This window comes from Camelina sativa, chromosome 6 (genome assembly GCF_000633955.1).
Source record: "Camelina sativa cultivar DH55 chromosome 6, Cs, whole genome shotgun sequence".
Taxonomy (NCBI): domain Eukaryota; kingdom Viridiplantae; phylum Streptophyta; class Magnoliopsida; order Brassicales; family Brassicaceae; genus Camelina; species Camelina sativa.
Window position 1 is genome coordinate 13,520,253 of NC_025690.1, and position 22,747 is coordinate 13,542,999.

General features: G+C 36.8%; 10 protein-coding genes and 1 long non-coding RNA gene across 13 annotated transcripts; 8 read left to right on the plus strand and 3 right to left on the minus strand.

Moving 5' to 3' along the window:
• Window positions 321-1,619, plus strand: LOC104791212 (F-box/kelch-repeat protein At5g51250-like). The gene has a single exon (XM_010517046.2). The coding sequence runs from the start codon at window positions 453-455 to the stop codon at window positions 1,527-1,529; it is 1,077 nt and encodes a 358-aa protein (XP_010515348.1). The 5' UTR covers window positions 321-452; the 3' UTR covers window positions 1,530-1,619.
• LOC104791211 lies at window positions 1,531-4,051 on the plus strand. The gene is made up of 9 exons (XM_010517045.2): window positions 1,531-1,820; window positions 1,994-2,213; window positions 2,305-2,471; window positions 2,553-2,698; window positions 2,788-2,850; window positions 2,934-3,026; window positions 3,120-3,281; window positions 3,364-3,523; window positions 3,628-4,051. The coding sequence occupies exons 1-9, from the start codon at window positions 1,604-1,606 to the stop codon at window positions 3,906-3,908; spliced, it is 1,509 nt and encodes a 502-aa protein (XP_010515347.2). The 5' UTR covers window positions 1,531-1,603; the 3' UTR covers window positions 3,909-4,051.
• On the plus strand, window positions 4,696-5,524 carry LOC104791213 (cysteine-rich and transmembrane domain-containing protein A). Its single transcript, XM_010517047.2, has 3 exons — window positions 4,696-4,912; window positions 5,005-5,248; window positions 5,448-5,524. The coding sequence occupies exons 1-3, from the start codon at window positions 4,864-4,866 to the stop codon at window positions 5,491-5,493; spliced, it is 339 nt and encodes a 112-aa protein (XP_010515349.1). The 5' UTR covers window positions 4,696-4,863; the 3' UTR covers window positions 5,494-5,524.
• On the plus strand, window positions 6,960-8,991 carry LOC104791214 (telomere repeat-binding factor 3-like). 2 transcript variants are annotated; one of them, XM_010517048.2, is made up of 6 exons: window positions 6,960-7,093; window positions 7,342-7,592; window positions 7,675-7,916; window positions 8,043-8,127; window positions 8,230-8,313; window positions 8,417-8,991. In XM_010517048.2, exons 2-6 carry the CDS (start codon window positions 7,443-7,445, stop codon window positions 8,756-8,758), a joined length of 903 nt encoding a protein of 300 aa, XP_010515350.1. In that variant the 5' UTR covers window positions 6,960-7,093; window positions 7,342-7,442; the 3' UTR covers window positions 8,759-8,991. The 2 variants fall into 2 exon arrangements, with proteins under 2 accessions (XP_010515350.1, XP_019102307.1); XM_019246762.1 differs by lacking the exon at window positions 6,960-7,093 and having other exon boundaries at window positions 7,100-7,592.
• Window positions 9,106-10,463, minus strand: LOC104791215 (ADP-ribosylation factor-like protein 8A). 2 transcript variants are annotated; one of them, XM_010517050.1, is made up of 5 exons: window positions 10,150-10,463; window positions 9,999-10,031; window positions 9,790-9,911; window positions 9,545-9,706; window positions 9,106-9,461 (listed from the first exon to the last, which is right to left on the minus strand). In XM_010517050.1, the coding sequence occupies exons 1-5, from the start codon at window positions 10,195-10,197 to the stop codon at window positions 9,311-9,313; spliced, it is 516 nt and encodes a 171-aa protein (XP_010515352.1). In that variant the 5' UTR covers window positions 10,198-10,463; the 3' UTR covers window positions 9,106-9,310. The 2 variants fall into 2 exon arrangements, with proteins under 2 accessions (XP_010515352.1, XP_010515351.1); XM_010517049.1 differs by having other exon boundaries at window positions 10,135-10,463.
• LOC104791217 (ADP-ribosylation factor-like protein 8A) lies at window positions 10,587-12,573 on the minus strand. The gene is made up of 6 exons (XM_010517051.2): window positions 12,393-12,573; window positions 11,647-11,728; window positions 11,511-11,543; window positions 11,294-11,415; window positions 11,054-11,215; window positions 10,587-10,966 (listed from the first exon to the last, which is right to left on the minus strand). The coding sequence occupies exons 1-6, from the start codon at window positions 12,428-12,430 to the stop codon at window positions 10,849-10,851; spliced, it is 555 nt and encodes a 184-aa protein (XP_010515353.1). The 5' UTR covers window positions 12,431-12,573; the 3' UTR covers window positions 10,587-10,848.
• LOC109133490 lies at window positions 14,335-15,252 on the plus strand. Its single transcript, XR_002038618.1, has 2 exons — window positions 14,335-14,694; window positions 15,001-15,252. It is a non-coding gene; the product is annotated as an uncharacterized LOC109133490 (long non-coding RNA).
• On the plus strand, window positions 15,564-17,340 carry LOC104791218. Its single transcript, XM_010517052.1, has 2 exons — window positions 15,564-16,165; window positions 16,263-17,340. Exons 1-2 carry the CDS (start codon window positions 15,611-15,613, stop codon window positions 17,115-17,117), a joined length of 1,410 nt encoding a protein of 469 aa, XP_010515354.1. The 5' UTR covers window positions 15,564-15,610; the 3' UTR covers window positions 17,118-17,340.
• On the plus strand, window positions 17,440-18,879 carry LOC104791220. The gene is made up of 5 exons (XM_010517055.2): window positions 17,440-17,755; window positions 18,044-18,188; window positions 18,300-18,370; window positions 18,479-18,694; window positions 18,786-18,879. Exons 1-5 carry the CDS (start codon window positions 17,564-17,566, stop codon window positions 18,807-18,809), a joined length of 648 nt encoding a protein of 215 aa, XP_010515357.1. The 5' UTR covers window positions 17,440-17,563; the 3' UTR covers window positions 18,810-18,879.
• Window positions 18,838-21,148, minus strand: LOC104791219 (BTB/POZ domain-containing protein At3g49900-like). The gene is made up of 4 exons (XM_010517053.2): window positions 20,784-21,148; window positions 20,592-20,661; window positions 19,850-20,377; window positions 18,838-19,770 (listed from the first exon to the last, which is right to left on the minus strand). Exons 1-4 carry the CDS (start codon window positions 20,966-20,968, stop codon window positions 18,979-18,981), a joined length of 1,575 nt encoding a protein of 524 aa, XP_010515355.1. The 5' UTR covers window positions 20,969-21,148; the 3' UTR covers window positions 18,838-18,978.
• Window positions 21,938-22,651, plus strand: LOC104791221 (60S ribosomal protein L26-1). The gene has a single exon (XM_010517056.2). It carries the CDS (start codon window positions 22,007-22,009, stop codon window positions 22,445-22,447), a length of 441 nt encoding a protein of 146 aa, XP_010515358.1. The 5' UTR covers window positions 21,938-22,006; the 3' UTR covers window positions 22,448-22,651.

Here is a 22,747-nt window from a genome sequence, read left to right on the forward strand (position 1 = left end):
CCAATCCAAATCAAACCAGGATTCATTTATCTGAACCCAAATTGAAAAAACTGCTGGCTAGGTTATGCCGTCGAGTAACAACATGTCATGCCGTATTAAAAAAAGTCAGAAAACCCTTATGAAGGAAGAAGAAGTCGTAGCTGACACCGTCAATGTCACCGGAAAAGAAGAAGCTGATGATACGACCTCAAGAAGTTTAATAGGCCGTAATGGGCTTGATTATCGTTTAAGCCCAAAATACTTAGAAGTATTTATTAATCTCAAATTCGTTCTTTGTAAACATTATCGAAAAGGATCAATAAACAATTAATTACATTTCTTTCTCTCTTCTCTCTTCATCTCCGCCGTAAAGGCGCATCTCTTCTTCCTCTTTCTACTCTAATTTTCTATCTTAGATGAACTCCGAAGCATATCAGCTGAAGCCGTCGTAGACGCCAGAATCGATCCCAATTATGTCACTTCCCAATGATTTGCTATTGAGCTGCGTCGCACGTGTCTCAATATTGTACTATCCAACGCTCTCCCTTGTCTCCAAGAGCTTTCGATCTATCCTAACTTCACCGGAGCTTTACAATGCCCGGTCAGTCTTAGGACGCACCGAGAGTTGTCTCTATGTGTGCTTAATGTCGAAACCTTATTTGAACTCTAGCTGCTGGTTTACCCTCTGCCGGAAACCTGATAAAACCTCAAACAATGACGACACAAGTGGGTATGCTTTGGCTACAGTCCCCATTACCCATTCTCCTCGTCCGCACATTCCGGGTCTAGTGGCGGTTGGTTCTGATATCTACAGCATTGGCGTATCCTCTAGCGTCATGATTCTGGATTGCATGTCTCACACGTGGCGCGAGGCTCCAAGCTTGCCGGTGGAGCCAATGGGACTTTCTAGTAGCGTCCTTGATGGAAAGATATATGTAGCTGCAGGAAGCTGTGAAGATTCCTCGAAGAACTTGTTTGAGGTGTTTGACACAGAAACACAAACTTGGGATCCTAGTAAACCTATCCCTTGCAGCAAGGCAAAATATGACTTTGCATTCTCCAAAAGCACATGTATTGATGGAAAGTTCCACCTGGTGTCTCATTGCCATCATGATGTGATTGCTTACAGTCCCAAGGAAGGTAGATGGGACAAGGTTGGAAATGAGCTAAGAGATGTTTTCTATACGGTTTCTTATTGCGTGGTAGAGAACGTTTTATACACTAATTTTCACGGAGTGTTCAAATGGTTTGACACTAAGCCAAGAGTGTGGAGAAAATTGAAGGGTTTGGTAAGGTTACCTAAGTTCCCTCCAAGTTGTCGTATTCAATTGGCTGATTATGGTGGAAAACTGGCGGTTTTGTGGGTCGATCAATCGCCTTGTACTAGTGGTGACGGCTATAACAAGGATAAGATTTGGTGTGCGGAGATTGCTCTTGAGAAACAACAACAAGAAAGTTGTGAAATTTGGGGAGAAGTTGAGTGGTTTGGTCATGTGCTTACAGTTCCTGCAACATGTCGTTTAGAGAAGGTTCTTGCTGCTACTCTTTGATGAATGAATGTGTCACAAAGCTTGAAATATGTGTGTGTGTGTTTTTTATTTTTTATTTTTTTTTTATTTGGTGTATGCAAAATACTATGAAATGGCTTATTTATTTATGTGACCGCGTTGTTCAACTTCGGAATAAGATTTATTCTTCCGACAAAAACAAAAACACACACACAGAAAAATCGATGAGTGACTCATCAGTCTTTGTCCGAAGCTACAACATCAGTGTCGTGTTTCTCTTCTTAAATCTCTTCACTTTCTTCTCCGTTGTCTCATCTGACGAACATGTCTTCGGTAAGTTTGTGTTGGATTTTTAATTAAGATTTTACGGTTTCGTTCTGTTTTTTTTTTTTTTTGTTTTCTGGGACTCGAATATTTCAGTTTAGAATCACTAAATTTCAAAGCTTTTTTACATAATTAAGACAAATTCGACCAAAAAGATCCAATTTTGTTTGTAAAATTGACAGTTGTGGGTGAAACTGGTTCACTACAAGTGACTCCAAGAACAGAGGTGGTGATAGATTCTCCTGGTCTGAAGCGAGGTACAACATCGAGATGTGAGAGGTTACATATCAATGGATTAGAAAGACTTAAGCACATTGATAGATATGCTCATTCACTGAAGTTGACCCTTTTGAGTAATACATCGAACAGTATAAGAACAAGTATAGACATTTGCTTCCACAGGTAAAAAAAAATCTAGTATCTGTGTTATGTGGTCATCGACCTCAGTCATGGATTTGTCTTAATTCCAAGTTTAATATCTTGCTGATTATAGGAATTCGTCGCGTGCAATTGGAATGTGCTCTCATGGTCAGTGGGAGAAAGTATCAAAAGGGTTACCTTGGGTTGGGATAATGTCACCTTTTGACTACAAGATCCTTGATATAAGAACCTATGGTGGCTCATCTGAAGTCGTCACCTTGGAGTTTGTTGCTAAACAAGGTATAGAGTTAGTCTTTGTTTTTTTTTGGTGTGTTTTTGCAAATTATAAAACTAAACAAGGTAGAGTTTGTGTCTTGGCAGAGTTTTTCATGTACCGTATCGTGTTTTTAATGATGGGGATAGTGCTGCTGAATTTGGCTTCTAGACTTAGCAAAGCAGTAGCGTTTTATTACATTGGTGCCATGTCCATTGGAATTGTCATTCTTGTAACTCTTATCATTTATCAGGTAAAAAGTTTTCAAAACGATATCAAAGGCTTTTTGCTTATAATTTATTTGCTTCCCTTTTGTTTAACTCGATCACTGATTGTGTATAGGGGATAAAGCGTCTCCCGACTAGACGGAAGAGTCGGTTTGAGTTATTTCTCTACTCCTCTATGGTGAGAGTTGTCTTCTCTTTGACACCTTTTGTTTTTATCGAACATTTACTAATCAAAGCCTTTTTTTTTTTTTATCTTATCAGATTGGTGTGGGAGGTTACTCTCTTCAATACATATGCGGTTTAATTCAAGATCTGCCAATGCAGATAGGAATCAGTGAAGATTTGCACATTCCTGTATGTAAGTTTGGATATTTTTTTAGATTTTGGCCTACTTGTTGTTACGTCACATGCATATGAATCTTAAACGGCTTTATGTTAAATTTGCAGCTGGCGATTCTTTTGGTTGCATTTGTGTATTTGTTTGGAGCATGGTCAGGGTTTTGGACTGTTAAGAAATTTGTTGTGACAAAAGATGGTTCTATTGATATTGGTACATCAATCTATGTCTGTTGGACCATCCGAGCTTTTGCTGTGGTTCTGATCCTTCAGGTATTTCGTTGTTTTTTCTCTACTATTGCTTTTGGTTCATCTTTAATTATAACTTAAGTCATGATATTGTGTTAATTAACAGAGCTCTTTAGATCCCTTGCTTGCTGGAGGAGCGTTGATATCTAGTATTCTCATCTCAACAGTTCTAAAAAGTATCAGCAGAATGCTGTTAGCGCAAAGAACTGAGAGTTGTAGCTCCAGCTTAATCCATGCTACTACGTTTGCTTATCCTCTTCCTAGAGGTTTTGACCTTTCTTGTTGTGTGTCTCTAGGAGTCTGATTTCTTTGATACTATTCCATTTATCTCGTAATGTTCTTGAAAAATCGGTGTAAATGGTTTTTGCAGGTTCCAACAAGAAGTCGAGGACAGTACCACTATCTGATTCAGATATATTCCCGTCTTCATTCCACAGAACACCAGAAGGGAGAAGAAAGCTAAGGAAGGAAGAGTTAGAAAAGTTCACTAAAGAGAGTACGGAAAAGGCAATGAGGGAATTGGTTTCTTCACCAGGTTTTGGCGAATGGGCGGTGAAAAATGCTAATAGAATCAGCGTAAATCCGATAATGGAGTCGTCCAGTAGATTGACTGATACGGTTAAGCGCAGAAGATGGTTCCTCTGGTTCTGAAAAGCAAGTAGCCAGGGAAACTTTTGAACCAGTCAGGAGAGTGTAGACTGTAGAGACTCTTGTATTGTAACTCTTTAGGGCACGATTGTTGTAATAACCCTAATTGTTTCTTCTTAGATTGGTTGTGCACGAAGCAACAAACATTGCTTTTTATTTACCTTGTGGAATAACTCTCATTGTTCTGTTTTGTTTTTGATCTTGAAATCAGCAAAATGTTAACTTTTTACAAGATGGCTTGGCAGAAAATGTTCTTGATCAAGAAAGATTATATTTATTAGTCATCAATGGGTTATTGTATTTTGATTCGACTTCATTTTGCAGATTATATACATAAAGGATATACTTTTGCTAATGGGATATTTCCAGTAGAAATATAAAATGCCTTTTGCAAAAATTAACCTTGACCAATAAAACAATTTCTACAAAATTATAAGGACTACCCACTTTTCCATGAGTGTAGTCATCAATGATGTTGAAACTCAACATGTTACACTTAGTACTTAGTAGTATTTATTCGAATAATGGAAGATCATGATATAATATAGGCCACTAACTGGTACTAGTGGATGATGATGATATGATAATAGGCTTAATTACAACCTATATTGTTTAGAGGGGAAGTTTCATCTAACAATAGACTAAAAAATTTTGATAACCAAAAAAAAAAGAGATTTAATATAGAATATTGTGGTGTGGGTCAAGGGGAAATTGCATTTTAATTGAACAATTCCACAAAGTGAGTTGGTTGTCTCTTACTTATAATTGTTTTTAATCATATAAATCTAAGATTAGTCCTTGGAGAGAACATGTCTTTTGTCTCCTAAACCTCCTTTATTTATCATCATTATTATCACTAATCCTATTTTTATTCCATTCACAGCGAAGAAGAAGAAGCAAAGAGTTCGTTATATAGAAAGACAATACAACCTCAGATAAGAGCAAACCATAGAAGAAAATGTCTTATCAAGATCAACACCATCCCGTTGGTGCTCCTCCTCCTCAAGGTAATTACCAATTCTTTTTTCTTTCAAATCTTTTATGTTTATAGGTATCTTTGTTTCTTGTTTCTCAAGTTTTTGATGTTGTTATTTTTCAGGGTATCCTCCTAAGGAAGGTTATCCACCACAAGGATATCCTCCGGCAGGATATCCTCAAGGGGGATATCCTCCGGCGGGTTATCCTCCACCGGGTCAGGGATATCCAGCACAAGGCTATCCTCCACCGCAATATCCTCAAGGTCATCCACCGCAGTATCCTTATCAAGGTCCTCCACCGCCCCACTATGGTCAGGATCCACATAAGAAGAAGAAAGACAAGGATTCAGGCTTTATGGAAGGATGGTGCGTTGACCCAAATCTCTCTCTTTCACATTATAATATAGTCTTAAAATGCTTGAAGCTGACGAAACGGACTAATCCTTTTCTAGATGATACATTTTTTGTAATAAATTTTGCTATGCAATAATATGGATAATTCAAAGTCTACATATATGCTTGCTTGTGAATGGTACTTATAAAAATGTGTATTTGTATGATACAGTTTGGCTATGCTCTGTTGTTGTTGTCTCTTGGAAGCTTGCTTTTGATCGGAGGATGAGCCGTTGACCGTCTGGAGGATGCCATTGTATTTTTCCATAATGTAAAATGTTAAAAAGATGTGTTTGATCAACATTTTAGATCTCTTCTTCTTCTGGTTATGTGTGTCCACGTTTTGGGTTTGTTTCTCTCCTTTATTTTATTTTTGTTATGAATATGAATTTGACTTGAGGTCTTGTTTATCTCTATGACTACTGACTGAATCAGGGTATGTGCAGCCCATCTTTTGTATATGTAAAAAGTGTGTTGTCACTTTTGTATCAAAGCCATTCCTTTTTTCTTTTTTCAGTAGATGAACACAAAATAAGTAACTCAATTTTGTTCTATTTATCATCAAAATTTTTATTAATTTTTCTCATAATTATTGACCAATAGTAAATCATTAAATTTTCAAATTTTCAATTAATAATTCTTGAATTTTACAATTTTCTAGCATGAATGATAAAATTTACAGAAAATCAATTTTAAGATACAAGGAAAAAAATCCTAAAATATCATAAATTGTTATGATATTAGTTACCTGAAAACGTGAAAATTTGATGAATATGATGAATGGTAAAAAATAGCGGAAACACGTTTTCAGTAAAGATGTGAGCTAGGATCATTATACACTAAAACCTCTATAAATTAATACTCTATAAATTAATAAATTTTGCTAGTCCCAAGTTGGGACAGTGTAAAAAATAACAAAATTCGATAAGATAATAATTTTTTGAAATCCCAATGTAAAATATGGTCCCAATAATATCATAAATTAATAATCATGTAAATTTACATATATATATATGTGTTAATATAGTAAAGTATGTTTATCTTAAACCTCATATCTATAAAACAATTGTTATGTTGTATCTTCAAATTATAATGATATAAAATACTCTATAACATTTCATAAAACAGCTTAAAGTTTTCAATTTATAAATATTTATCATTTACATTTTGATAGTTTGATAGACTATTAAAATACGATAATTGATATTTTCATTTATAAATTTAAATATTTATGTCATGTGTATAAGTGAATTTGTCTATAATATTTGTAATTCATTGTCAATAATATTTTTAATTATTTCAAATTCAATTCCAATATCATAAAATTTACAACATCCAAAATTCTAATTTTATTTTGCAAAAATTGTCTTAATTCATATTTTTTAAAAATTAAACAATTAAAAATATACCTATAAATTAATAATTATTAATTTATAGTGTAAATTAATAATTATTAATTTATAGATAAATTAATCTCACTATAAATTAATAAAATGTTTTGGTCACAAAATTATTAATTTATAGAGGTTTTACTGTACCATTCATCCTCATTAATTTTACAAAATAATCCCTAATTAAAGGTTTAAAAACAAATGGGTGTTTTTGTAACTAAAAAAAGTTCAAGACGAATTTATAAACTGGAGGATAATAAAGGGCTCCTCAAAAAAATCGATACATTTTATCATCCTTCGTAGCTGAATCGAAAAAATAAAGGTCAAGTTTTTTGTGTCTCTTCTTCTTCAACAATTGTAGATTCAAAATTTGATCCATGACACTCTTCTCCACAGCTTCCTCTCTCATTCGCTACAGCTTTCTCAGGCATGCGCTTCTTCTTCTTCTTCTTCCTCTCCTTGTTTAATTTTTCCGATTTCCCTGATCGAAAGCTTTAATCTTTTCTCATGCTTAACGATGATTTGGCTTGGCATTACTATTGAATTGCTAATGCAATTGAACAAACTTAGAGGTTTTTTTATTAAAACCAGATATAACTCTCTCTTACATCTCATTTGTATTCAGGATTATAAAGTATTGATCTTTGTGATTGGTTGTTTTCATCTGCTTTACAGAGAAACGAAGTCGAGACATTAGAAGTTTCATTAGTTGTTGTTGTGTGTGTGTGTGGTTCTGGAGAATTTTGATTTTTTTTTTGTGTGATAAACTTGTGTGAATGGGAGCTCCAAAGCAGAAGTGGACAGCAGAAGAAGAAACAGCTCTTAAAGCTGGAGTACTTAAACATGGAACTGGAAAATGGCGTACCATTCTCTCAGATCCTGAGTATAGCTCAGTTTTGAAGTCTCGTTCCAATGTGGATCTCAAGGTAAACAAACAAGAACTTGAAAGAGAAGAGAAGAGAGAGAGTATAGAAACTTACATTGTTGTCTAAAAACATTATTTAACAGGACAAATGGAGAAATATAAGTGTGACAGCTTTATGGGGATCTAGGAAGAAGGCTAAACTCGCACTTAAAGGAGCTCCTACGTCGGGTCCTAGGCCAGATGATAACGCTACAGCTATTACCATTGTGTCTCTGGCTAATGGTCACATTGGTGGTGATGTAGGAGGACAGCTGATGGTTGATGCACCATCTCCTCCTGAAGCTTCTTGTGAACCACCAAGAGCTTTTAAAGGACCTTTTACAAGGTTTGCCTTCTTCTTGTATGAATTTTTGATGTTGTGGATGTAGAGTATGGGAATAGTGAAGCCTAAAGGCTTACTTTAGTCTAAGTTTCTTCAAGATTGATCTGAGTTCTGATATGTTTATTGTAGTGTGGATAAGATTATATTGGAGGCCATTACCAATTTGAAGAGACCCTTTGGTCCTGACGGCAAGTCGATCTTGCGGTATATTGAGGTACTCTTTTCTATGTCGTTAAGCATTCTTTCTATGTCATTAGGCATTGCTTCATCTATATACAATCATCAAGGACCTTAGTGTAGCTGTAAATTTTTTCAGGAGAATTTCAAGATGCAACTGGATATGAAACGGCTTGTGTCTTCAAGACTAAAGTATTTGACAAATGTTGGAACGTTAGTTAAGGTAAAAAGAAAACACTTTGGTCGAAACTACCGCTTGCAAAAATCACATATTTATTACTTACTTAACAATGGTTTTACTTCTTGCGTTTGCTTTCACCTTTTAGACAAAGCACAAATATAGGATATCTCCAAATTATATGGATGAAGGAGCGAGACAAAACCTAAGGTCTCCTCAAGAGTTTTTGGAAGGAAACAAGGAAAATACTCCAAAACCTGAGGAGAACGGCATCAAAAACCTTACTAAATCCCAAGTAGATGGAGAAGTTATAATAAAGGGCATGACAGAAAAAGAGGCTGCTGCAGCTGCTGCAAGAGCCGTGGCAGAAGCAGAATTTGCAATAGCAGAAGCTGAAGAAGCGGCAAGAGAGGCAGATGAAGCAGAAGCCGAAGCTGAAGCTGCCCATATATTTGCAAAAGCGGCAATGAAAGCTTTGAAGTATAGGTAAACTCGGTAAGAACTAAGAAATCATTGATGTTGTATGAGTACTATTGATACTGTATTGTTGATATTATATCGTTTTGATATAATCTTCAGGTTATGTCCTTATTTCAAATTTGCATTGCTGCAGTGTTTTTGGTCAGTTAACAGTGTACATTCTGCAGCTTGTAATGTATTCTAACTCCATTGACTATGTAAAACCTGTTCCCTTTTTCTTCTTCTGTTGATCTGTTATTCCTAGTAACTTTACAGGGTTCTCGCGACCCATTTTAAAACTGGTTTGAGAAGAAATAAATAAGTCAATGTCCATTGATTGTACAACAGAGCTTATTTCCATTTCCTTGGATTTTTAGAAGTTTTCAAAAGGCACTTGTGTTTTAGTGTTTCTGAAATTTTAAAGCCTTAAGAATAGAAAACAATTCACATCTGTTATACAAAGACAAAGACTGGACCAAACCAGACCAGACCAACAGGTGAGACAGAAGACAAATAAAGACAAACTCTTGTTACACACGAATAAAATTGTCTTCAACAATCATCAACATAAAGACTAAGAAGATCAAGAAGAGACGACATCTGTTGTTGGTGAAGTTAAGTTCTTTGATATTGAGTGATTTACAACCCAATCAGTGATCTGATCAATGGTGGTAGGGTTCTTGCAGGATATCATGAAACAGCAGATTTCTCTATCTGTAAGCGCACTAAGCCCCCTGCAACATTAACAATGCAAGAAACATAATCATAAGCTAAATGAAATGCCTTTTGTGTGTTCAGTATGAAGAAACAGCTATACATTTCTTTTGTTAAGGCTTCTTTGGACAGAGCTCCAGGTTTGTCAATCTTGTTCCCAATAACCAGAAGAGGGATACCGCTAAGCGAAGCTTTGCTCAACAAATCATGGAGTTCACTTTTCGAGACACTTAGGTTGTCAAGATCTGCAGCATCAACTACGTACCTAGAATTGGAATCAACATGAAACCATATTGTGAGCCAGCCATTAAAGATAACAGAAACCTGAGAGTCTAATAAGATCCTTACGCAATCGCAGAAACATGGCGGCAGTAACGTTCCCACATGCTGCGGAATCTTGGTTGACCACCAAGATCCCATAGTCTGATTGTAACATTTTCTTTTGTCAGTTTCCTCATGTTAAACCCGACCTGATAAAAAAAAATAAAAAAACTAAGACGAATCTCTTCGTGTTGATTGAAATACGTATTTTATAAGAGGTGTAGTGTAACACTTACGGTAGGAATCATGTCTTCACTGTATCCACCAGTCTAAACAAGAAAAAGATGAGAATAGATTATCAGATTCCCCAAGGCAATCACCAACAACTAAATGTTAAGAAAATATAAAAGGGATGCATAATATTGTACTGACGGCAAGAACATTTACAATTGATGTCTTTCCTGCATCTTGAAGTCCTATCAGAGAAAGCTCCATTTCTTGCTTGAAGAGAAGAGACTAGTATAAACTTTATTGAAACAAACAAATAATAGATTTTCTCAAAATATCAACCAAGAGAAACGAGGGACAGCACTAAGTTTTGTTTTTTTTACTTTAGTACAGAATATATAATTTTATATTAGATTGTTGAGAGGCCTGAGGTAATGGAGGCAACAAGCCACACCAAATATTATTTTACTTTATAAACATGTTTACATACATACTGTAATTGGCTAAGGTAAACTCTGCGTATCCATTGAATCCTTATGAGAAATTGCAATGTTTCAATTTACCTTCTATGTGAGACTCTAACTACAGTTGCAGCTATATTAATACGCAGAGTTTACATCTCTTCCTACTGAACGCCCGTAGAATTTTATTAGAAGAGTAAAAAAATAAGGTCACTTGTGTTTTTTGTGTTTCCAAAATTGCAATTGCAAAGCCTTGGGAATAGAAAACAATCCACATCTAATATACAAAGACAAGACTGGACCAAATCAGGCCAGACCAGCAGGATAGACAGAAGACAAATAAAGACAACTTGTTTCACAGGAAAATTTGTCTTCAACAATCATCATCATCATCAACCAGACAACACAGGAAGACTAAGAAGATCAAGAAGAGAGACTATATGTTCTTGGTAAAGTTTTAGTTCTTTGATTTTGAATGCTTTACGAGCCAATCAATGACCTGATCAATGTTGGTAGAGTTCTTGCAGGATATCATGAAACAGCAGACTTCTCTATCTGCAAGAGATGTAAGCCCCCTGCAACAATAAGAATGCAAGAAAGATAATTAGATCGAGCTGAATTGTGCTGTTTTTGGAGTAGTTCAGATGAAGAAATAGCTATACATTTCGTCGGTTAAGGCTTCTTTGGACAGAGCTCCAGGTTTGTCAATCTTGTTCCCAAGAACCAAAAGAGGAATACCGTTAAGCGAAGACTTGCTCAACAGATCATGGAGCTCACTTTTCGAGACACTGAGGTTGTCAGGATCTGCAGCATCAACTACATACCTAGAAATGGAATCAAACATGAAACCAAATTGTGGGAGATACAAAGTGAAGAGAAACCTGAGTCTAAAAGATCCTTACACAATGGCAGAAACAGCGCGACAGTAACGTTCCCACATGCTACGGAATCTTGGTTGACCACCAAGATCCCATAGTTTGATTGTAACATTTCCTTTTGTTACTTTCCTCATGTTAAACCCCACCTGATAAAAAAAAAACAAAAGGAGAATCTCTTCATGCTATTCCAAACAGCAGGTGAAAGATGTAACTTAATAAGAGATTGTAGTGTAACGCTTACCGTGGGAATCATGTCTTCACTGTATCCACCAGTCTAAACAAGTAAAGAGATGAGAGTAGCTATCAGATCCCCAATCACAATCTTCTGAGTGTTAAAAGAGAATATCAAAAGGGAAGCATAATACTATAATACTTACCGCAACAACATTAACAAGTGATGTCTTTCCTGCATTTTGGAGTCCTATCAAAGAAAGCTCCATTTCTTGCTTAAAGAAGAGGCTGCAAAAACATATCCAAACAAAGAAAAATGAATACCGAATTGAACTCACTTTGGTCCAGGGCACGACTCACTCATAGAGAGCTAGAAACATAATTAAACACGAAAAAGAACCACTCTTTCATGAAATTTTAAGTTTTTTTTAGAACCTGTTCTATACTATTTGCCATGAAAAAAAAGGCATTTTTTTCACAGCTCCTACATAAACCACAATAATCACACCGCTAACTTGAAAGATGCTCTCTCATTCTTACATGGCAATCTAAAATCTTAAGACAGATTCACTTTTCTTCACCTTAATGTCACCACAGAAGAACATATTGGACCTATACAACCCCTAACACTTGGCAATCTAATGCTTATAAAAAAGCTCGTCTCTTTGAAATTAAAAGGATAAAAACTACAGGAACGTTCCTATGATAAGTAGAAGAACCTTGTCAAAAAATCATCTTAAAAACAAGACCACGATTCAAGTACAGCTGAGCTGATTATGGTGATGATTTCAATTCCAATTTCTCATAAATTTTCAAAATTCAGCGGAATAAAGCAATAATCCAAAGATAAAAACATAATTTTTAAGCTCAATATAATCAAAACAAGAACAGAGAGATTGAATACGAAGAAGAAGAAGAAGAAGAAGAAGAAAAAAGGAGGGATCTCACACACCTACGAAGCCAATTGAGAAAAGCTTCCCACAAACCCATTGATGATTTCACGAAAACAAACAGATCCGCCGGTTAGATTCTCCTCCACGGGATCTCTCTGAGAAGAGAAGCTTCTTCTTCTTCTTCTTCTTTGTCCTCCTCGTTCGTCGGCCTGCTCTCTCTCTCTCTCTCTCCCAGTGACGGCGAATTAAAAAGAGTCAAAGCTACCGTTCGATTTTTCTCCTGGTCCACCAAATCAACGGTGTAGATTTTGTTTGTGTTTTTTGGTTGATACACCGAGATTCATGGGGTTGCTATTTTTAAAATTAATTCATTATTTATTTTACAAAATTGAATTAGCCAATCAGAGGAGAGATACGGTGACACATATACACCAGAAGTTAGGAATAAGAGAATTGTATGGATTATATAAATAAATTACCTAAACCACTCGCGTTTTAAGAAGCACGTGTTGAGCACGTACCGTCCATTTTGGATTTTTATATTTATAGCTGGGGTCGGTGGTAGCCGCCAAAGGATTTTGTCGGTGGTAACCGCCAAAGGATTTTGTCGGTGGTAGCCGCCAAAGGATTTTGGCGGTGGTGTTGATATGATCGGGAATGTGCAGTTACACGTGTCGTTTCTCAATCATTTGTGGGTTGAAATCTATATGTTAATGGGTTCTTTGTCATGGGCCTTTTTTTGACCCACTATTGATGAGTCGACCCATCAATGATTATGTTATTTACACCTTTCATTTCCATTCATGAATCTCTTTTTTTTTTCTTTCCTTATTAAATGTTGGTTGAAGTCAAGTTTATCTTCTAAAAGATATACTAATAAACAAAGGGAATGATTTACTTATTTATTTTGTCTTTGCTGCCATGTGTAGAAGATTGGAGTGAGATTTTGACTAAAATAACTAGTGTTTAAAGAAAAAGGAAAAATAAAAGCTTTCATTATGTTGCAAAACTATAAATAAATTAAAAGTTTTAAAGAGTTGCCCTTCATTATCTTTTCTCTAATTGTTTGGCTTCTTTCATTAACTGTAAACATAAATAAATTGAAGAAGTGGGTTATGTTGTCCTTGTTTCTTGAGAGATTGGCTTTCATTATTATAGGAGGAAGTAGATGTTATTTACGAATTGGCTGTAGGCATTCGTGATAAATCGTATTTGCAAGTATTTGATAAGAAGAAGTTTCTCTATTCCTTTGGTTTCATCCTTTTTTAAGGGTTGCTTTAGTTACTTCTGCTTTTAAGTTTAGGAGTCATACTCTTTCGATTTTGGTTTTGATATTATCTGTTTTGCATTTCTAGTTTCTTTGTCTTGGATCATAAAACTTAGTCTTGGAAATTCTTTTTCCGCTGGCTTGGTTTATGGGAACTTCTTGTTCACCTACTTAGTTTTCCTGTTTCACTATGTAACTTTTTCAAGTTTTATAATATTACTAGATGACAAAAATAAATAAATTGAACAAGCGAGAGACAAGAGAAAAAAAAAAAAAAGAAGAAGGAGGGGAAAAACGAATTGGTCAACCACTAACGCCGTTATAGGTTTCACACTTTCTTATTGCATGAATTATTATCCAATTATTGATTTACAGAAATTTTAAAAACGTACACTAGACATATAAATCCAATAAATGTGTGATTTCTTACAGGCCAAAAAAAAATATATATATCAGAACTCCCTAAAGTAAAAAAAAAAAAAAGAAAGCATATTTTCATCGAATTACTTTACTTGTCGTCTTAAAATCTCTCTCATAGTATATTGGACAATTTACATTTTACAAAACTACTACTTGAAGCTATTATTTTAAATTGGAAGAAATGGTATATAATTAGCATTAAATGATTAATGGAATCCTATACTTAAGGAGAAAATTTTATTAACAGGACAATCATTACATTACTTAAATCAAATTAAAATTAAAATAAGTGAAATAAAACAGCACGACAAGATCCCAAGAAAAAGCAAAAAAAACACAAAAACTCATCAGACTACTAGTAAAGAGAAGTATCAGCAAGGTCTCGTCCTTTTGGTCGCACGTCTGAATCACCATTTTCATCATCAAAGACCTCTCTTTGTTCCCGTGACAGATCCTTCTTAACCAAAATACTTCACCGACCCATGCCTTTTATTTCACCCAATTTCTACTCCTGGGTTCCTTAATTACGTTCCCAGGTTCGACCTTCTTCTCCGGACAATCTGAATATATCAAAATTTGTTGTTTTCTTCAGACATTGCTTACTCCAGAGCAAGCTAAGCTATTTAAGACTCTTCATTACATGTCGGAAACTTCGGCTCCGGCTTGTCTTTCAGGTGAGAGCTCTCCTAATTTTTTTGTTCTATTTGGGATCTGGTATCAGAAATTATGCTTATTTTTTGCTAATTAAGCTGCTGATTTGACGAACATAGCATTAGTTTGATTATTTTGCTTATGCTAAAGCCAAATCTGTTACATTGGAAAAATTTGTAATCTCCCAATATAGTAATTAGCTTGCGTTAGGCCAAACCAAGTCTACTTTGCTTACTTGGATCACTTTGTTTATTTGTTAATGTAACTTGGAAATGGATACTTATGTTTTCTTTGTTTGTGTGTGTGTGTGTGTTGAATCTACTACATAGGTTGTGTGTTGTGGAGATAGGATCTTGGAACAAAGATGAGGATGATGAAGAACAAACACAACAAGAAACCAACGTCTTTGCGTTGTTCACCTTTCACTTTAGTCTCAGCAGTTGTGGGATGTGTTTTCATGATTCACCTAACCATGTTATATTACAGCAGAAGATATAGTGTAGTAGATCCTGAAGTCTCACCTCAGCTACTACTAATCCACCATCCCATTGTCCGTGAGCTCGAACGTGTTGAAGAAGAGAATATTCATATGCCGCCTCCGAGGAAACGTTCTCCTCGAGCTATCAAACGTAAACCGAAGAGACCAACCACTTTAGTNTTTTTGCTAATTAAGCTGCTGATTTGACGAACATAGCATTAGTTTGATTATTTTGCTTATGCTAAAGCCAAATCTGTTACATTGGAAAAATTTGTAATCTCCCAATATAGTAATTAGCTTGCGTTAGGCCAAACCAAGTCTACTTTGCTTACTTGGATCACTTTGTTTATTTGTTAATGTAACTTGGAAATGGATACTTATGTTTTCTTTTTGTGTGTGTGTGTGTGTGTTGAATCTACTACATAGGTTGTGTGTTGTGGAGATAGGATCTTGGAACAAAGATGAGGATGATGAAGAACAAACACAACAAGAAACCAACGTCTTTGCGTTGTTCACCTTTCACTTTAGTCTCAGCAGTTGTGGGATGTGTTTTCATGATTCACCTAACCATGTTATATTACAGCAGAAGATATAGTGTAGTAGATCCTGAAGTCTCACCTCAGCTACTACTAATCCACCATCCCATTGTCCGTGAGCTCGAACGTGTTGAAGAAGAGAATATTCATATGCCGCCTCCGAGGAAACGTTCTCCTCGAGCTATCAAACGGAAACCGAAAAGACCAACCACTTTAGTAGAAGAGTTTCTCGACGAGAATTCTCAGATTCGGCATCTTTTTTTCCCCGATATGAAAACAGCTTTTGGTCCTACCAAGGGTGATGTTAATGACACATCGCATTACTATTTCCCCGGGAGAATTTGGACTGATACTGAAGGCAATCCGATTCAAGCACACGGCGGTGGCATTTTGTATGATGATGTATCTAAGGTTTATTATTGGTATGGTGAATATAAAGATGGTCCAACTTATCTTTCTCACAAGAAAGGAGCCGCTCGAGTAAGTTTACACTTTCTTGCTTTCTTGAGTAAATGTCACAATCTTGAAATTTTGAATCAGAAATGTGAAAAACAGTTTCTCTTGGATTTGTTTTCAGGTTGATATAATCGGTGTTGGATGCTACTCGTCGAAAGACTTATGGACATGGAAAAACGAAGGAGTTGTATTAGCAGCCGAAGAAACAGACGAGACACGTGACTTACACATATCCAACGTACTCGAACGGCCTAAAGTGATATACAATTCAGACACCGGTAAATACGTGATGTGGATGCATATCGACGATGCAAACTACACTAAAGCTTCAGTTGGTGTAGCCATTAGCGATAACCCAACAGGTCCATTCGAATACTTGTACAGCAAATCGCCACATGGGTTCGACAGTAGAGACATGACAGTCTTCAAAGATGATGATAACATCGCATACTTGATATACTCATCAGAAGACAACAGCGTGCTGCATATAGGTCCTTTAACCGAGAATTACCTCGATGTGAAGCCGGTAATGAAGAGAATCATGGTTGGACAACACAGAGAAGCTCCAGCTGTTTTCAAACACCAAAACACTTACTACATGATCACTTCTGGTTGTACTGGATGGGCACCAAACGAAGCATTGGCTCATGCAGCTGAGTCTATAATGGGTCCATGGGAGACATTAGGGAATCCATGTGTAGGTGGTAACAATATATTCCGGTCAACGACGTTTTTCGCGCAGAGTACGTTTGTGATTCCGTTACCAGGTGTTCCTGGTGTGTTTATATTTATGGCGGATAGGTGGAATCCAGCAGATTTGAGAGATTCGAGATATTTGTGGTTACCGTTGATAATTGGTGGACCGGCTGATCGGCCTCTTGAGTATAATTTCGGGTTTCCTATGTGGTCGAGAGTTTCTGTATATTGGCATAGACAATGGCGTTTGCCTTCAGCTACAGAGAAGAAGATTGCTTAGGACAAAAAAGGACTTTTTCACTTTCTTCTTTTGGTCTGTTGTGTTGCTGCTGCTGCTCATTGTCATTGTCATTGTTATTGTTGCTGTTGTTGTTGTGCTGCTCTATTTTCGTTTACAGGTTTAGAAAGAGAGACGCTATAGGCCATTTGTGAATACAGATCATTTTGAGGATATAGTGTATGATGAGTTCTGTTACATTTACTCTAGACACAGTTCTGTTACATTTTCGTTTACATGATCCGACCCGGATCCGGAAAATTTTAATTTGTTCTTTTAAAAATTAAACCCGACCCGGACCTGAACCCGGAAAAGGGGTTTTACCTATTTTAAAATTAGGTCACCCGCAATAAACCCTTTGTCGACGTTTCTATTGCCGGTGATTTCGTAGTTCGCCGTTAGACGGAGAGACTAAGTGGAGAGGTTTCGCGGAGACGGTGTTGTTTAGAATGGCTGATCGAGAGAGAAGTGGAGGAGATAGCAGCAGCGAAGAGGAAGATCCCAAGTGGAAAGCTGCAATCAATTCGATAGCCACAACCACCGTTTACGGCGCCTCCGCGGCGAAACCCGCAGCTACTCAGACACGTGAAAACGGAGATTTTCGTCTCAAACCTAAAAAGCTAACACATGGGCAGATCAAGGTTAGTCATCAGAGTAATGCTCTGTTGATGGCAATTAGACTTTTGTTAATGGTTAATGTAATTTATCTTCTGCAAAGTTGAAATTTTGAGAGGAGTTTTGGTCTATTGGGTTCTAATTGCAATAACTTGTTCATTGAGTTATTGTGACCAGAGAGTTGATTGTATAATGAGTGATCAGTATTTTGGGTGTTTTACTACTTTGTCTATCTCTAGTCTTTGTTCATTGTTGGTTAGGTATTGCTTTATCGACTCGAGTACTGTTTCTGATTAAGGTAAGCTTGAGAACAGGTTAAGAACCTTTTGAACGAGATGTTGGAGAAGACTTTAGACTTTGTGGAAGATCCTGTCAATGTTCCTGAAGATAAACCAGAGAATGACTGTGGAGTTCGGTTGTTTAAGCGGTGTGCAACTGGCATAATCTTTGATCATGTAGGTTAGTCATCACCGCTTGCTCTCTTTGGAGACTCCATATCTGAATCTTGAATCCTATTATGTTTATGAATCTGTCTGAGAAACTTATTTTCGTGATTTTCTTGTCAAACAGATGAGATTAAAGGACCTAAAAAGAAGCCTAATTTACGCCCTGACAGAGAAGTTGAAGGAAATTCTAAAGAGGTTGTTGTTGTTAATCCCGTTTTTTACTTCAAGCATTGTTTTGTTTTGAGCCGATTATGAAATCTGTCAAAGCTAATAATGTCTTTCTGTTTTCCGTGATTAATGCAGTTTAAGAAACGAATAAAATCAATTGCTGTTGATGGGTCGGATATCTTAACTTCTGCTATGGAAACGGCTAAGAAAGCCTCGGCTAGGTTAGAGGCGAAAGAAGCGGCAGCAAAAGCTAAAGCTAAGAAAGAGGAAGAGAGAATCGCAGAATTGAAGAAAGAAAGAGGAGAACAATGGTTACCTTCTGTTGCAAGGATAATGAAAAAGGAAATGAAGGTAAGGTTTCTCATATTTGTAATTTGTGTTTCATTCTCGTCTTAGTTAGTAACGCATCAACTTAACAAATCCTCGCTATATATATATGCAGCGTGAAAAATATGCGAGATATTAGTCTGCAATGTGGTGAAGATCCATCGAGCTTTCTTCTTTTGAACTTATTATTAGTTTTGGAGTCTCATTAATCAAAGAAGAAACATAGAACCATTCACTTCTTGGCTACAAAACTTTTAGTGAAAGAAGTGTTACGGAATTTTTTTGTTATGTAGAGTAGAGTAAAGAGATTATTTGTTCTTGATGTAGTGAGAGTGAAGTTCTTCAGAGATGTTGTCATCATCATCATCGTCTTTGATCCAGACGAAATCTTCTAACCCATCATAAATCTCCTCGACTGCATATTCATTTTTCTTGGCTCCTTGTTTGTTAGATGTAGTAGAGAAAGCATTCTTTATTCCTTTGATCAGTCTTTTTCGGAGACTTTTCTGCGGTTGTGGTTGATGCGGAGATGCTCTTCTTCGTTGGAACGTCGTGCTCAGGTTTGAAACCGATCCTCTCTCGCCTCTATGCGTCTTGTTTACGTTACTCGGTTGTTGTACGCAATGGAAACTAGCTGATCGAGTAGAATCCATCACGCTTCTTGACCTCGACTCGATGATGATCCGTTCCGATTTCTGCTTCTCTGATTCTTTCGATAAGAATATCTTCATTGCGTCGAGCTCTTTCTCCAAGCTCTCGATCCTCGAGCTCGTTGAATTCATTGCAGCTCTGAGCCGACAGTTCTGCCTCGCTGCCGTGTCTCGTTGCAGAAGCGAACCGAGCGTCACGGAGGAGTCTCTCGCATCCGCAATATCTCGGTGTCGGCCTCCAACAGGTGGAGCAGTAGAGGCGACCGCAGCAGCAGCCATGATCGAGTGGCGCGTGTTTAGCTGCTCTTGCAGCATCGCCCGTACGATAAACCTCAGGGGCATTTTCGGGTTTTGAACAGAGTGAAGTAGTAACGGCGGCGAGAGTTTGTCACAGTCTATCGAATTACATATTCGAACCTTCTCTTCCTCCGTTATCTCTCCGTCATGTTCCTACAACAATTTCATCCAATCATTAGATGACACGTAACCTAATCAGTTAAGATTGGTTAAGGACGAAACTACCCTTTACCTTAACATAAGCATCAACGATTCTGTAGAGCAAATCGTGACGCGGGAACCGCTGCTGCACGGCGTCGGCGACGATGCTAAAATCGCCGGCGGGAAGACTTACGGCTTCCTCGAGAAACTCGTTAACGCAGTCACCGTCTCCGATTTCCGTCAAGGCTTCGACGCACCGTCCGACCAAAAACACCGACGTTTCAGACTCCGGAAGCTGGAGAAGACACGAGCGGAGAACGATCTGGATGTAATCAACGTTGACGAAGACGACTCGTCGGAGATAAGACTCGGTCAAGTTCCTCAGACTCTCTCTTCCTCCGCCGTCTCCTCCTCCAGCTCCCGTCGTCATATGAAGAAGCTCGACGGCGACTCTCAACGAAACGACATTGAACGGCGTTAGTTCAACGTGAGCGCCGTAACAGAAACTGGCAACTAACGAGAACGTTTCAGCCGTTATGTTTAACGGCGGTGAGAGAGTTAATTCTTTAACGCCCGTTAGGTGGCGTTTTAAATAGCCACTCCTTGTTGACAGAGGATCCTATGGGATAACAATAATAAAAACATCACATAACCTCCCAATAAAAACCAAACCTCTTTGCCTATTTGCAATAAATGTGTACATCTTTTAAAATTTGTAACAAATATATAATTAAAAATCAAACAAAAATACCATAAAATCGTTGATATTTTAGTATGAAAAAATGAAAAATGTTCGAAATTGACAAAAAAAAAGTTTGAAAAAAATGTGTAACCTTGTGAAGATGGAACCTTGTGCCTCCCACATTTACGAACACATCAGGTTTTGAGTTATTAGCCAACGACCTGAATAAAAAAAATATATAGAAAATAAACATTGTAGCAAATATATTAATTAGCACCCAAAAAAAGAAAAGAGAATTTACAATGTGGTAAAGATTTGGTAATTTACTAAAGAGGAACATTACCATTTATGGACTCTAGAATCAACCTCCATGGAAGGAGAAGAAGAGAGATTGATACGTCGTTGATGATGATGAGGAGAAAGAGACAAAGATGATGAAGAAGAAGAGAAAGAAGAATTAGAGTGGTCGACGTAATCTTCTTCTTCATAGATCGTATCTACAAACCCTAAGTTTGTCCATCGCTTCATTGTCTCTTTTTTTTTTTTCTTTTGAGAGAGAGGGGAAAAAAGAATGAGAATATATGGTGTGATATCTTCTTAAGAAGAAGAAGAAGATTCGAAATCGCCGGTTAGGTTTTTGAGAGAGTAAAGAAGAGAAGGAAACATTGAACAGTGAATAAGGCAATAAATGTGAGAGCAATATGGGAAATAAATGGATTTGTTGTGATCGTTATTATATGCGTGAAAGTCTTTAAATGCGTTTTTTTTCCTTTTTCTTACACCATATCAATAACCCTTCTTACTATCATATAAAGATGGACCACGTCCCACATGTGTTACAAATGTACATATTGGTTCTAATCTAACATTCAAATTTTTTTCACGAGATTTCAACTAGGTTTAAATTAGCTTAAACTGTTGTGTATATATAGTAGTACTAGCCATTAAGTTTGATTGGTCTTTTTCTATATAACTTAAACTGATTGCTTGTTTATTTGTCGTTTGTAGTGATAATAACCATGGATTGTTTATAGTATGAATTAATTCTTATATGTTATAGGAACTTCTTTATAACTTTGTGAAATTAACAAAGATATAAACTACATTATATATAGTATTTCAGAAATCATCCAAGCTTTATGTTTTTATTTCTCTTCTTTTCACCAAAATCTAAATTGCATGATTATAAAAGCTTCTCTAAATTGCATGAGGATACCACTAGTCAATAATAGTAACACGAGAGTTACCTTACCAATCGCTTTGTTTTATGCTTATCCTCTTCCGTTAAACTTGATTGCATCTAATAAAAACTAGTCCAACTAAATTATATTTTTAATCATATGAGAACTTATTCTGGGCCAAAACTGTAGTTTATATAAACTCAGCCTAAAATATTAAAATCTGAAACAGGCCCAAGCCCATTATGAAGAAAGCCCTAATTTCCAGCTAAACCTAGCTCTACTACAGACTATATAACCTTTGTTAACACTCTTCGTCTCTTCCTCATTCACTCGAAAAAAAAACCCTAGAAAGAGAGAGACTCGAAAACCTCCCCCGGCGGCGAAAATGAAGTACAACCCAAGAGTGACCTCTTCCCGCAGGAAGAACAGGAAGGCTCATTTCACAGCCTCATCAAGCGAGAGGCGTGTTATAATGAGCTCGCCTCTGTCAACCGAGCTCCGTCAGAAGTACAACGTCAGATCCATGCCGATCCGCAAAGACGACGAGGTTCAGATCGTTCGTGGTACCTACAAGGGACGTGAGGGCAAAGTTGTCCAGGTGTACCGTCGCAAATGGGTGATTCACATCGAGAGGATTACAAGGGAGAAGGTGAATGGAACCACCGTGAACGTAGGGATTCAGCCGTCGAAGGTGGTGATTTCGAAGCTTCGTCTTGATAAGGATAGGAAATCGCTTTTGGAGAGGAAGGCTAAGGGACGTGCCGCTGCTGATAAGGAGAAGGGTACCAAGTTTACATCTGAGGATGTTATGCAGAACGTTGATTAAGTAAGACAAAAAAAAAGATTTGAACTTTTTTTTTTTCGAGAGAAAAAGGTTTCGTCTTTTAGTTTATTATTATCAGTCGCTTCTTTATGTTAAGTTTTGTTTCTGGAATGTTATCACTGTTTCTTTATGGTGTTGGACATGAGAAGACATGTTTTGATTTTGAATATTTGAAGTTTGATTATGGAGTTTTCTCTCTTTTGCTCATTTTTGATGTGGATTTGTTTGGTTGGTTGAGGTTTCTGATGAACGTGGGTTGAGATTTATGTGGAAGATATGTTGGTTCACTATACTGGATTGTGG